The sequence below is a fragment of the Podarcis gaigeae genome, assembly GCF_964106915.1.
Source record: "Podarcis gaigeae genome assembly, chromosome: 1".
Classification (NCBI taxonomy): domain Eukaryota; kingdom Metazoa; phylum Chordata; class Lepidosauria; order Squamata; family Lacertidae; genus Podarcis; species Podarcis gaigeae.
The window spans coordinates 2,453,868-2,467,283 of record NC_139678.1 but is presented as its reverse complement, the minus strand read 5'-3'; the positions used below and the strand labels follow the sequence as shown (position 1 = coordinate 2,467,283).

Genomic DNA, 13,416 nt, shown 5'->3' with positions numbered 1-13,416 from the left:
GCACTTCCTCTGGTCTTACATAGCAATGCTTCTCTTTTGTTCTTTCCTATTTCCACCTCAGCAGAAGCAAAATGCACATTTTTTTGAGCAGCCGTCATGTTACTTCGCTAATGGGTGAGATGAAGTGCGAAGCCTGCCTCACCGCTTCCTGGTGACCCCAAATGCCCTTCCTTGATTGGCTCTGGGCTGCTGCTCTGCATCCCTTGAACCAGCCGCCAGCGAAGGAGCAACTTGTCCTTGGGCAATTTAATTAAAGAGGTCAGGAGCGGAAAGTCCTCAGCAGAGCCTGGCTTCAGACTGGAGCTTGTGGCTCGTAGCTGATTTATTAAGTATCATTTAGGATTGGATTAATTTTGGTATCAACTGCCATCCTTCATCAAGATCAGAGCTGGCCACACACTCCCCATAAATCTTACCCAGGAAAGGCCTTGGGAGGAGGGTGGGGGAAGAAGAAGAAGAAGAAGAAGAAGACGAAGAAGAAGAAGAAGAAGAAGAAGAAGAAGAAGAAGAAGAAGAAGAAGAAGAAGAAGGAAGCTCACCCACTCATCTCTGATTAAAAGCCTTGAGGACAAATAATTACTGTCATCTTCCTGGGCTTGGTCACCACACTGAAGGAAAAACAAAACACAATCTGTTCATCCTGTTGCACACCACTCCAATCCCTGAGTGATGAGAGATACCAGGGGCTCCAGGTACTCACTCAGGTTTGATTTCCTAGGAAGGAAGTCTACCTTTGAAGGTGACCTGGAAACTACAACTAATCCAGAACGTGGCAGCCAGACTGGTGACTGGGAGCGGCCGCCAAGACCACATAACACCGGTCTTGAAAGACCTACATTGGCTACCAGTATGTTTCTGAGCACAATTCAAAGTGTTGGTGCTGACCTTTACAGCCCTAAACGGCCTCGGTCCAGTATCTCTGAAGGAGCGTCTCCACCCCCATCGTTCTACCCGGACACTGAGGTCCAGCTCCGAGGTCCTTCTGGCAGTTCCCTCACTGTGAGAAGCCAAGTTACAGGGAACCAGGCAGAGGGCCTTCTCGGTAGTGGCACCCTCCCTGTGGAACGCCCTCCCTCCAGATGTCAAAGAGAACATCAACTACCAGACTTTTAGAACACATCTGAAGGCAGCCCTGTTTAGGGAAGCTTTTAATGTTTGATGTATTACAGTATTTTAATAATTTTTTTGGGAAGCTGCCCAGAGTGGCTGGGGAAGCCCAGCCAGATGGGCGGGGTATAAGTAATAAATTATTATTATTATTATTATTATTATTATTATTATTATTGTTGTTGTTGTTGTTGTTGTTGTTGTTGTTGTTGTTATTATCTGTGATGTCTTTACACGGTTTCCCAAACTTGAGTCCCCGGCTACAACTCCCATCATCCCTAGCTAGTAGGACCAGTGGTGGGGAGTAATGGGAACTATAGTTCCCCAAACAACTGGAGAGCCAAGTTAGGAAAGCCCTACTTTAGAATGTATGACCTTATGTACACCAATATGCAACCTGAGCAGAAGTTATGCGGAGCTCACAGTATCAGCACCCCAGCATACATTGCTTCTCCATAAATCACAACTCTGTATCCAGCACAGAGCAAGCAGGTTTCAGAGACTCCAGCTTCCAGCCTCTTTCTAGCTCAGCTCAGCTCTCACAAGCCACTGTGTCTCTTGTTCTCCTACCTAGCAGTTAGGTGAGGGGGGGCGGGAAGTAAAGGCCCACCCATTACCCTAGAGGGCCCCATCACTTCGTTGTAGCTCTTGCAATCTGGCTCGTTCTTTTGGGGTGCTAATGAGGACACTCAAATGGCCAACTAAAGTCATTGTCTCCTAAAGAAACTCCTTTGACTAGTTCAACAACATCCTTCTCACTAGAGGACCCCAAGACCCTAATAATAATAATAATAATAATAATAATAATAATAATAATAATAATTTATTTATACCCCGCCCATCTGGCTGGGCTTCACCAGCCACTCTTGGCGGATTCCAACAAAATATGAAAATACAGTAATTCATCAAACATTAAAACTTCCCTAAACAGGGCTGCCTTCATATGTCTTCTAATAGTTTGGTAGTTGTGGTTCTCTTTGACATCTGGAGAGAGGGCATTCCACAGGGCGAGTGCCACTACCGAGAAGGCCCTCTGCCTGGTTCCCCGTAACCTGGCTTCTCGCAGTGAGGGAACCACCAGAAGGCCCTCGGCGCTGGACCTCAGTGTCCGGGTAGAACGATGGGGGTGGAGACGCTCCTTCAGGTATACTGGACCAAGGTCATTTAGGGCTTTAAAGGTCAGCACCAACACTGTGAATTGTTCTCGGAAACGTACTGGGAGACATATTGAATGGTACTCAGGGCACCATCCAAACTGACCCCCAGAAACCCACAACTCTATTTATTACTCACTCTCATATCTCTTAATAATCAGAATTACGTTATAAAAATCAGCGCACAGCTGGTTTCATGCACACACACCTCCAGTTTCTAGGTCTTTCCATTTGATCTTTCCCTTTCCTCGCTGAAGCTGCAGTATTTTCCAGCATTCTATTGCATGCACCCTAATAATATTATGTGTTGACGAGAGAGGGGCGTATGATGCATGAACAAAGAATCACAGAAATAAGACTAAAAACCAAAAGGATTGTTAGCGGTAGAACTATAAAAATACTTCTTCCTTAGCTCCTCCATTCTGATGTTATCATTATTCTGCTAACTGCAGTTCCATGCTGTAATCTTATCATTTTTTCACCTTAGATTCTTTGGGCTTCTGCATTTTTGTAAATGTAAATGTTTTTGCCCCTTTTTATGCACTTCAAAACATTTTTCATGGTTTTATCACCTGACCTTTCAAGGAATCTCTGCTTCACTGCTTTCATTGACTGCCGTTGGAAGTTGTTTTGTAACAGGCCAAATTATCTGCCCACTGAAAGCAGTATTACTACTCTGGGACTGAGCTGGACTCCCCGATCCTTATCTACCGTATTTTTCACCCTATAGGGCGCACTGGCCCATAGGACGCACCTCATTTTTTTGGGGGGGGGGGGAATGAATAATAAAAAAAAATTCCCGAGCTTCCCCTGCCCCCTGCCCCCAGCCCCCAGAACAGGCTGCTATCCACAAGCCTTGCTAGCCCGGCGGCAACTCCCGCCGGGCGCACAAGGCTTGCAGACACCTGCGCGAAGCACGGGGTGTCCTCCGGAGGGCGCCCCGTGCTCCACGCTGCAAGCCTTGCGTGCTCAGGGGAACTCCCGCCGGGCGCGCAAAGCTTGCGGATGGCTTCCTGAAGCCTGGAGAGCGAGAGAGGTCGGTGCGCACCGACCCCTCTTGCTCTCCAGGCTTCAGCGAAAGCCTGCATTCGCCCCATAGCACGCACACACATTTCCCCTTCATTTTTGGAGGGGAAAAAGTGCGTCCTATAGGGTGAATGTCCATGCAACTAACTTGTGCTGAAACCTTAGAGCAGACCCTCCAAGTGTCCCTATTTTCTAGGGATGCCCCTGATTTAGAGAAGCCATCCCAGTTTCTGATTAGATCCCGGAATGTCCCACTTTTCCTTAGAATGTCCTTATTTTCTTTTTTCTTTTTTTAAATAACTTTTTATTTTCAATACAAAATTACAGCAAAAATTACAAACATTGAGTCCAAAATAAAACAGTACAAACAAGAAAAAAGAACAAAAAGAAAAGAACACAAAAAACCAAAAACACACATCTACAAATAAAACCATATCATCATTCTAATCTAGTCATTACATACATATGCAAATATTGACTTCCTTCCTTTGTTCTAAGTCCTTGAAATTAAGTTGTTGTGTCTAATGTAGATAACTTCTATCTTTATACTTTTTACACCATTTTTCTCTTTCTTTAACTCTGCAAAGCATCATCGGCATTGCAGGGTGTTGTACTAGCTGACCTTCATGGCCCCTTCCAGTTCCACAATTCTACGATTCTATGAATCTATGGATCCTGTTTTCACAGTGGCCAATGCTTCCTGCTACTGAAATGAAGTCCGTCCCCCTCCTACTGTACCCTTACCCCCAAATTGGTTTTGGGGTTTAAAACACACACCCCTAAACACTGTGCAAGGGAAGGAGAGAGGTGGTAATTTCATCTAACAAGCAGAAAATGTGATTAATACTTTACTGTGCTGGTTTTACTGTATTTTTTTTTTCTAATAATAATAATAATTTTTATTTATACCCCGCCCTCCCCAGCCAAGGCCGGGCTCAGGGCAGCTAACAAGCAATAATAAAAACAAGTTGAATGAATACAACTTAAAAACAAGATTAAAATACAATGATTAAAATACTGAAACATTAAAATATTAAAGTGCAGCCTCATCACAGGAGGAGAAAGGAAAAAGAAAAAAGAAAGAGGGGGAGGGAATCAAATTGGCTCCAAGCCAAAGGCCAGGCGGAACAACTCTGTCTTACAGGCCCCACGGAAAGAAATCAGATCCTGCAGGGCCCTGGTCTCATCAGACAGAGCGTTCCACCAGGCTGGGGCCAGTGTTGAAAAGGCCCTGCCTCTGGTTGAGGCTAATCTGATTTCCTTAGGGCGTGGGACCTCTGGAGTGCTGCTATTTATGGACCTTAAGGTCCTCCGCGGGGCATACTGGGAGAGGTGGTCCTGTAGGAAGAGGGTCCTAGGCCGTAGTTAAACTATGGAACTCCCTGCCACAGGAGGCAGTGATGACCACCAGCCTGGAGGGCTTTAAAAGAGAATTAGACAAATTCATGGAGGAGAGGGCTATTGACGGATACTAGCCAGGATGTCTATGCTCTACCCAGGAGTCTCCTTCTTTGGAGGTCTTTAAGCAGAGGCTTGACAACCATATGTCAGGAGTGCTCTGATGGTGTTTCCTGCTTAGCAGGGGGTTGGACTCGATGGCCCTTGTGGTATCTTCCAACTCTATGATTCTATGATTCTATGATTCTACCCTCCACAGCTGGAGGCAGCAATGTTTCTGAATACCAGTTGATGGAAGCCACAGGAATCATAGGATCCTAGAGTTGGAAGGGACCCTAGGGGTCATCTAGTCCAACCCCCTGTAATGCAGGAATCTTAACCAAAGCATCCATGTCAGATGTCCATCCAACCTCTGCTTCAAAACCTCCAAGGAAGGAGAATCCATTCCACTGCTGAATGGCTCTTACCTTCAGAAAGTTCTTCCTGATGTTGAGTCGTAATCTCCTTTCTTGTAACTTGAAAATGGAGGGGAAAGTTGCTCTCGCACTCCAATCCTGCTTTCCAGTTTCCCACAGGGACGCTGGACTTGGTGGGCCACGGGCCTGATCCAGTAGCCTCCTCTTTTGTTGAAGGCTGCTTAGGCAGCAAGAGTTAACCAAGTTCATTTAAACTAAGTGAAACGATGCATTATGCATTAGAACAGAGACTTCTGGGATCATAACGCCACAATTTATTTATCCGTAATATCCGTGATGCTTCCTGGCTCCTCCATTCCTCATCCATACTGCTTATTTCTTGATTGTTTTATTCAGCCTTCTGGTTACTTGCTAGCTGAGGTGCGGCATTCATCCTTGCCCAAACAAATCACTGGAAATCACTGGAAATGTAATGCTACATTATGCTTCAGATTTACATGTACCAGCAAAGAGTTATGGTCCACCAGTCAGTCGTAGCTCATATGAGTTATGCTTGGAGAGTCTCTCCGGCCGAGTCAGACAAAGTACCTTCCACAGAACCAGCCCCCCACTCAGTGTTCAAACGGATGGGTGGGCACTCCAGATTACTTGCCGGGACTCTACAGAACTATACAATGGGGAAATCTGCAACGGCTGATCAAGGCAGAATAATTTGCCACTTGCTACATTCAACTCTCAGCCTTCATATCCATTTGTCATCTTAAAAAAGGTAAAGGGAACCAGCCATGCAGTGATGGATCATTGAGCCATCTTGCTCAGTATTGTCCTCAGCAGACTTTCTCAACCCTGGCTCCCCAGGTGTTGTTGGACTACAACTCCCATCATGCCTAGCCAGCAGGACCAGTGGTCAGGGACGGTGGGAGTTGTAGTCCAGAGACATACAGAGATCCAAGGTTAAGAAAGGCTGGTCTAAACTACAGGGTTGGAGCTGAGGGACACTCAGTCCTACCTTGAGATGCTTTGTTGTTGTTGTTTAGTAGTTTAGCTGTGTCCGCCTCTTCGTGACCCCCTGGACCAGAGCACGCCAGGCACTCCTGTCTTCCACTGCCTCCTGCAGTTTGGTCAAACTCATGCTGGTAGCTTCGAGAACACTGTCCAGCCATCTCGTCCTCTGTCGTCCCCTTCTCCTTGTGCCCTCCATCTTTCCCAACATCAGGGTCTTTTCCAGGGAGTCTTCTCTTCTCATGAGATAGCCAAAGTCTTGGAGCCTCAGCTTCAGGATCTGTCCTTCCAGTGAGCACTCAGGGCTGATTTCTTCTGCATTACAAGCAGATGCTCTAACTAGCTAAAGGTAAAGGTAAAGGGGCCCCTGACTGTTAGGTCCAATCGCGGACGACTCTGGGGTTGCGGCGCTCATCTCGCTTTACAGGCTGAGGGAGCTGACATTTGTCCACAGACAACTTCCAGGTCATGTGGCCAGCATGACTAAGCCGCTTCTGGCGAACCAGAGCAGCGCACGGAAATGCCGTTTACCTTCCTGCCAGAGCGGTACCTATTTATCTCCTTGCACTTTGACATGCTTTCGAACTGCTAGGTTGGCAGGAGCAGGGACCGAGCAACGGGAGCTCACCCCGTTGCGGGGATTCAAACCACCAACCTTCTGATCAGCAAGCCCTAGGCTCTGTGGTTTAGACCACAGTGCCACCCACGTCCCTTTTTTGTCATCTTAGATGTTGGCTTTTGGCTTACTTTATTGCATCCCTCTCTTCTTTCTCCCTGACCCAGATTCTCTTAGGAGCCAATGGTTTTGTATGAGTCATGATCCATAGAATCATAGAATTTTTTTTTTTTCAGTTTTCCACTTTTATTTCACACATCCTCTCTTTCACCCATCATCTTGCAATCCACACGCAGCTATGTGGCTATGGCAAGGTCCCACCACCAGAACCACCTAGTTCAGAAGTTTAATGCGATGATTCAGAGCAGGACCTGAATGTCTGTGACCAAATTTTGGCATATACTCCACAGTAACTGAAAAAAAAATCAAGTTCCCACTCTCTCAGACCAATGTAATCACAGGTTCCATCACCAAAGGGGGGGGCGGGAGAGATCACATTTGATAGTCACCAGTTGTTTTGGTGTAAATTAGTCTCACTTTCAGCAGTAGAGAAAAAGCTGGTACTAAAAGGAAGTACCAGGGCCAGTGAGATTACAAAATACGTTCAGTTCAAAACACCACCTTGAAGGCGGCTTACGGGCCAGGCAAGAAAATTGCTGCCAGCAGTTAGCAGGACTCCAGAAATATTGCCCTGTTCGAGAAACACCAGCATATACTAGCTGGGATGCAGAGTCATGCCCCACAGAGGAGAAACACCCACCTCTAACCACAGTTCTTTTCCCCCCCCTTTTTTAAAAAAGGTGTTAAAGAGGGGCTGACGGCTCTGAATAGTATTCAGAAAAAGAGAAAAGGCGCTCCCCCTACCTTCCTGATTGTTCTGACATATGTTGTCGGGCTTGTGCTGCCAGGTGGGGGCAAAAGATATGAAAATAATCCGTGTATTTCTCTGAAAGAGCCTTTTCAAAGCCAGAGTCTATACAATTCTCCCTCCCCCCTGTAAAAAATATTCCCAAATGCCCATAATGTGGGCTTGATTCCCCCTCTAGTAAAATCGCTTGTTCCGCTCCTGGCGTTTCTGGAAGACCACGGCTCCCACCACGGCGCAAACAATGATGCCAAGCAGAGAACACAGGAGCAAGAGGAACACCTTCCAACTCGTCAAGGGCCCACTGCGGAAGTTTCCTGTCGGGTCATCCACGTTATCTTTTGGTGACTTGAGAAGGCTGACACTAGGCTCAATTTTTGTCCAGTCAATGTTTTCTTCCTCTGGTGGATGTTCTACCATCAGCTGAAATAACTTCATTGAGATGATGTCATGATTGTCAGATAGATCGCCTGTACCAGCAGAAGCCCCAAAGAAGTAACCAGTGGGCAGGCGGACTCCAGCAACATCAAAGCAATTTTTCCATTCATTTTTGTCTTCCACATCAGTCATCACTGTCAGACGTCCCCGGGAGTAACGGATAGCCAAAAAAGTGTCATGGTTCCGATTACGAAGGTCTGCTGTGCAGCCTGCCAGCTCTGTCCAGCGACCATCTTTGCTATGGTCGTATGTCAGGGATCCATTGTTCACCATGGCAGAGATGTATGGAAACACACGCTCTGTAGCTTCATCATTTGGGTAAGTGTCCAGGAAGATGGCCAGTCCATGGAAGTTATCTTTGCTGCCAAAGACAGGGCCTGCAGTAAGGCGCTCCCGAGTATACCACAGAGCAAAACCATCTCCGTGCAGATTTTTCTTGCCTATTCCATGGATCTTGAAATGGACATGGAGCTCCCAATCCTTTAGGAAGCAGGGCACTCGGTTCCAGATTGAACCCTCCTTACTGCGCTCATCAGGGGTCAATCGAACATACTGGCTGGTCAGCATTGTACTCCCCTGGAAATCCCAGAGGGGCATTGAACTGGAACCAATGAAGATTTGGAAGGGACCCTGAGGGTTCTGTGGTCCAAGCCCCTGCAATGCAGGAATCTCAAGTAGTCCAGTCAATAATGGCAAAATTCCCATTTGTGTGATATATGGGGGGGAAGCCTTCCTGCCAGAGCGTATTACAGGGCTAATGGGCATGTTCAAAGAAGCATGCATGCACATGCAGCCAACACCACAAGATCATCGAGGGAAGGAATAGTTCTGTTCTGTTCTGCCTTGGTGAGACTCACATGGAGGAACCTGGCAGCGTTTGGGAATTTTTATTTTAGAGAAATGGCAAGTCAGATGTGTAGTGATAGAAGACTCTAAAATTATGCATGGCATGGAGAACATGGATAGTAAAGTTTTTTCTCCCTCTCTCTTAGTTGGTTTGACTCCCACAGGAGGAAGTGGTGGCTACCAATTTGAATGGCTTAAAAGAAGACGAGACAAATTCATGGAGGAGAAGAGGGCTATTGGAGGCTACCAGCCATGATGGCTATGCTCAGAGGCGGAGCTAGCTGTTCCAGCACCCAGAGTGGCGCACATGCTGTGCACCCGGGGCTTGGGCCGTGGGGGCAGGGCAACCAGGGGGTGAAACGCTCATGGGGGCAGAGCAAGCCACCCATGGTGGGCTGCTTCCTGGGCAGGGTGGTGGTGGAGAGAGCCGCGCCGCTTTGCCAGCAACCTTCCTCCCCTCCCTCTTCCTTTTGACAGCTATGGGGAGGCTCCCCCGCCCAGGAAACAGCCCAGGAGTGGGGGGCAATGGTGTGCCAACCGCCTGCTACTCCCAAGCCTCCCCCAAGCTGTCAAAACGAAGGGGGAAGGGGGAAGGGGGGAAGGCCGCCCGCATGGCGCCACAGCTTTGCCCTTTCCCCCGACGGCTCAGGGTAGGCTTGGGAGTCATGGGCAGGTGGCATGCCAGACGTCAACCCCTCCATAATGACACCTAGGGTGGGGCAACCCCACCGCCCCCATTCCTCCACCTCTGGCTATCCTCTGCCTCCACAGTTGGAGGAAGCAATACTTCTGGATAGCAGAAGCTGGAAAAAGGAGGAGAGAGAGTTCTTGTGCTCAGGTCCTGCGTATGGTCTTCCCAGAAGAGGCATCTGGTTGGCCACCGTGAGAGCAGGATGCTGAACTAAATGGACCACTCGCCTGATCCACAGGCTTCTTAGGGTCTTAATTGTCCATTTGCCCCTGTTCTCTGCTTCTTCTTACTTAACCAGCTCCTGAACTGCAAGAGGACCTCTCTTCTTATTCCCTGACTACTAAGCTTGCTGAGGGACGCGGGTGGCACTGTGGGTTAAAGCACAGAGCCTAGGACTTGCCGATCAGAAGGTCGGCGGTTCGAATCGGGGTGAGCTCCCGTTGCTCGGTCCCAGCTCCTGCCAACCTAGCAGTTCAAAAGCACCTCAAAGTGCAAGTAGATAAATAGGTACTGCTCTGGTGGGAAGGTAAATGGCGTTTCCGTGCGCTGCTCTGGTTCGCCAGAAGTGGCTTAGTCATGCTGGCCACATGACCCGGAAGCTGTATGCTGGCTCCCTAGGCCTATAGAGCGAGATGAGCGCTGCAACCCCAGAGTCGTCCGCGATTGGACCTAACGGTCAGGGGGTACCTTTACCTTTACCTTTTACTAAGCTTGTTCAGGGGTCTTGGGTGAGGGATTTGTCACCAAGACCTAGGAACCCCTTCCCAAAGATTGCACCCTTGACGTTTATACGTGGAACATGCAGTGTGTGTTTAAAAACCCATAAACCTCTTTAGTTAAATATTTTTGTTTCTTGCCTTCCTAAGTATTACACCTGGGATTTTAAATTAATGCTGGGAGCCAAGGTGACAGTTTTAATAACACCAAGGATGGGGGGGGGGGGGGAATCTAAGGAAATGCAGCAAAGAACAAATTAGCAGAAAAATCTGGATACAAAGTAGGTGTTAGCTTCAAGATGAATTCTACGGAGCATTGGGGTCTTAAGTCTATAGAGGCAGAAATCTCAAATTTCTTCCAATATCCTATGAATGTTTAATTAAACACAGCCTCTGCTTAGTCATTCACTTATTTGCATAAGTTACAATTTTGTATTGGGCACAACACAAGGATCCAGAGAGTTCTAGGATACAGAGCCTGCTTGTTTGCAGTGCGGCTAAGCAGCTTTTTCATAGAATCATAGAACTGTAGAATTGTTAGGGACCCCAGGGGTCATATAGTCTAATGCCTGCAATGCAGGAATCTCAACTAAAAGCACCCATAACAAGGTGGCTATCCTTCTGAGGGAGTCCATTGTACTGCTGAACAGCTCTCACCGTCAGAAAGTTATTCCTGCTGTTAAATTGGAATATCCTTTTTTTTTTCATGATACATAGATCCATCCAGACACATCCCAGCTTTTCTCTATTTCAGAGGCGGGGAATCTTTGGCCCTCCAGATGTTGTGGGACTCCAACTCCCATCAGTCCCACAACTGATGGTGCCAGTGTGGTGTAGTGGTTAAGAGCGGTAGAATCGTAATCTGGTGAACCAGGTTCGCTTCCTACTCCTCCACATGCAGCTGCTGGGTGACCTTGGGCCAGTCACACTTCTCTGAAGTCTCTCAGCCCCACTCACCTCACACAGTATTTGTTGTGGGCAAGGAAGGGAAAGGAGATTGTGAGCCGCTTTGAGACTCCTTTTTTGTTGTTGTTTGTCATTTAGTCGTGTCCGCCTCTTCGTGACCCCCTGGACCAGAGCACGCCAGGCACTCCTGTCTTCCACTGCCTCCCGCAGTTTGGTCAAACTCATGCTTGGTAGCTTTGAGAACCCTGTCCCACCATCTCATCCTCTGTCGTCCCCTTCTCCTTGGGCCCTCCATCTTTCCCAACATCAGGGTCTTTTCCAGGGAGTCTTCTCTTCTCATGAGGTGGCCAAAGTATTGGAGCCTCAGCTTCAGGATCTGTCCTTCCAGTGAGCACTCAGGGCTGATTTCCTTCAGAATGGAGAGGTTTGATCTTCTTGCAGTCCATGGAACTCTCAAGAGTCTCCACCAGCACCAGAATTCTAAAGCATCAATTCTGCAGCCTTCAGATCAGCCTTCTTGATGGTCCAGTTCTCACTTCCATACATCACTACTCCTTAGGGTAGTGATAAAGCAGGATATCAAATCCAAACTTCTTCCTCTTCTTCCTCCTCCTCCTCCTCCTCCTCCTCCTCCTCCTCCTCCTCCTCCTCCTCTTCTTCTTCTTCTTCTTCTTCTTCTTCTTCTTCTTCTTCTTCTTCCCATGCTGGCATTTCAGTCAGCGCGGAGCCTGCTGGTGCCCGGACCACCGTGTCACTCCCAGGAGAGGCGCATGTCTCAGGTGTGCTGCAGGCCCCGTGGTAAGTGCCACCCCCACGGTGTGGCATCCAGTGCCCCCGCCCCCCTGCCCACCTAGCTACACCTCTGAATGTAGCTTGATTTTCTTCATTAAAACCAACCAGCAAAGAACACTACCTTGGGGCCACTCTGACTTGTCCTGTTTGTTTCCCAAACTTCCTCCAAGGAGCTCGGAGTGGCGTTTCCCCGGCTGGTTTCCGTCCTTGTCAGCGGCAGCTGCATTTGACAAAAATCTTAATTGAGGAGACTGACAGCAAAGCAGAGCTCTGCTGTGTCTTTAAATAACTCCCTTTGTGATCTAAATAAAAGAAAAAACTGAGAGGGAAACTGTTTTCCAGACAACAACAGGGTGAAGTGGTGTCTTCGTCATCCCAGCTGGGATGTGGATCATGACATTTCATAGAGGGATTTGCAAAATGCAAGTCCTTGAGAATCTTACTCAGTCTCCATCTCTGAGCTGAGCGCGTGGGCCACTGATCTTGGCCCTTTCAGATTTGGGACGTTGGCGAAGTCTCACCTGAGTTCCAACTCTGAGCCAAAATGCAGGAGTCTGAGGCTGCCAGACTGTATGCGAAACAGAGGAAAATGTTTGTTTCTTGGCGAGCATATATTTTGGTGCAGGTGTTTGGGGTGGGGTGCTCCCCAATGTTGTCGTTACATTTTCATTGTGAGAAAATAGCATTTCTTGGGGTGTTATTTCAGAGACCAGCTGTTCACCAGTAAGCCGGCAAAACTTAAATGTGAGTACCCCTCCAAGGGAGATGCTAAATACACTTTTTATATGGGCATTGTGTGTGTGTGTGTTGAACAGGTGGAGATAAGCCAACAGAAAGCTTTCTTTGTCTCAAGACCCTGAAGCCACCCCCTTGTTGAGAAATAACACACACAAGGACATATTAGGTCCACCGCAACTCCTCCCCACTGAGAAATGGAGCGGATCAACCAGCTATTGATGCAATTCAACTGGTCTAGAATCCTGTTCCTACGGTGGCCAACCAGTTGCCCCAATGGGCGATCCCCAAAGAAGATTTCCGCACAACAGCCCACTCCCCTTTTGTGGTTTCCAGCAACTGGTCATGAGAAGCACTGCTACCTCCAAGATCACAACCATCCTGGCTAGGAGCCATCCATAACCCTCTCCTCCTGGACAAATTTGTCCAATCCTCTCTAAAGCCACCCAAATTGGTGGCCAGCACTGTCCCCTGTTGGAGTGAGCTCTGCCCTGAATATTCCAATATTCACTGAATGTCCACGAGTTCTACGCCCTTTCTCCAAGGCGTGCACAATTTCGTAAAGTCCTCTCACGTCCTCTCCTGACTTCCAGAGGAGCTCTATCACACCTTCTGGTTTTTTAACTCATTAATTTTCCCGTCTTGTCCGAAGGGGCATTGTGTGGTCTGGGACTTTTTTTTTTTTTTTTTTTACGAAGCGCTGTGCTA

The 13,416-nt window shown here is 47.9% G+C and overlaps 2 protein-coding genes across 3 annotated transcripts in view; one reads left to right on the top strand and one right to left on the bottom strand.

The window, feature by feature from the left end:
• MDGA2 (MAM domain containing glycosylphosphatidylinositol anchor 2) overlaps nt 1-13,416 on the top strand; it is a 401,452-nt gene that overhangs the window by 89,454 nt on the left and 298,582 nt on the right. The gene's annotated exons all lie outside the window — the stretch shown is intronic.
• LOC310852011 (vesicular integral-membrane protein VIP36) lies at nt 6,941-8,627 on the bottom strand. Its single transcript, XM_083754709.1, has one exon. It carries the CDS (start codon nt 8,617-8,619, stop codon nt 7,762-7,764), a length of 858 nt encoding a protein of 285 aa, XP_083610835.1. The 5' UTR covers nt 8,620-8,627; the 3' UTR covers nt 6,941-7,761.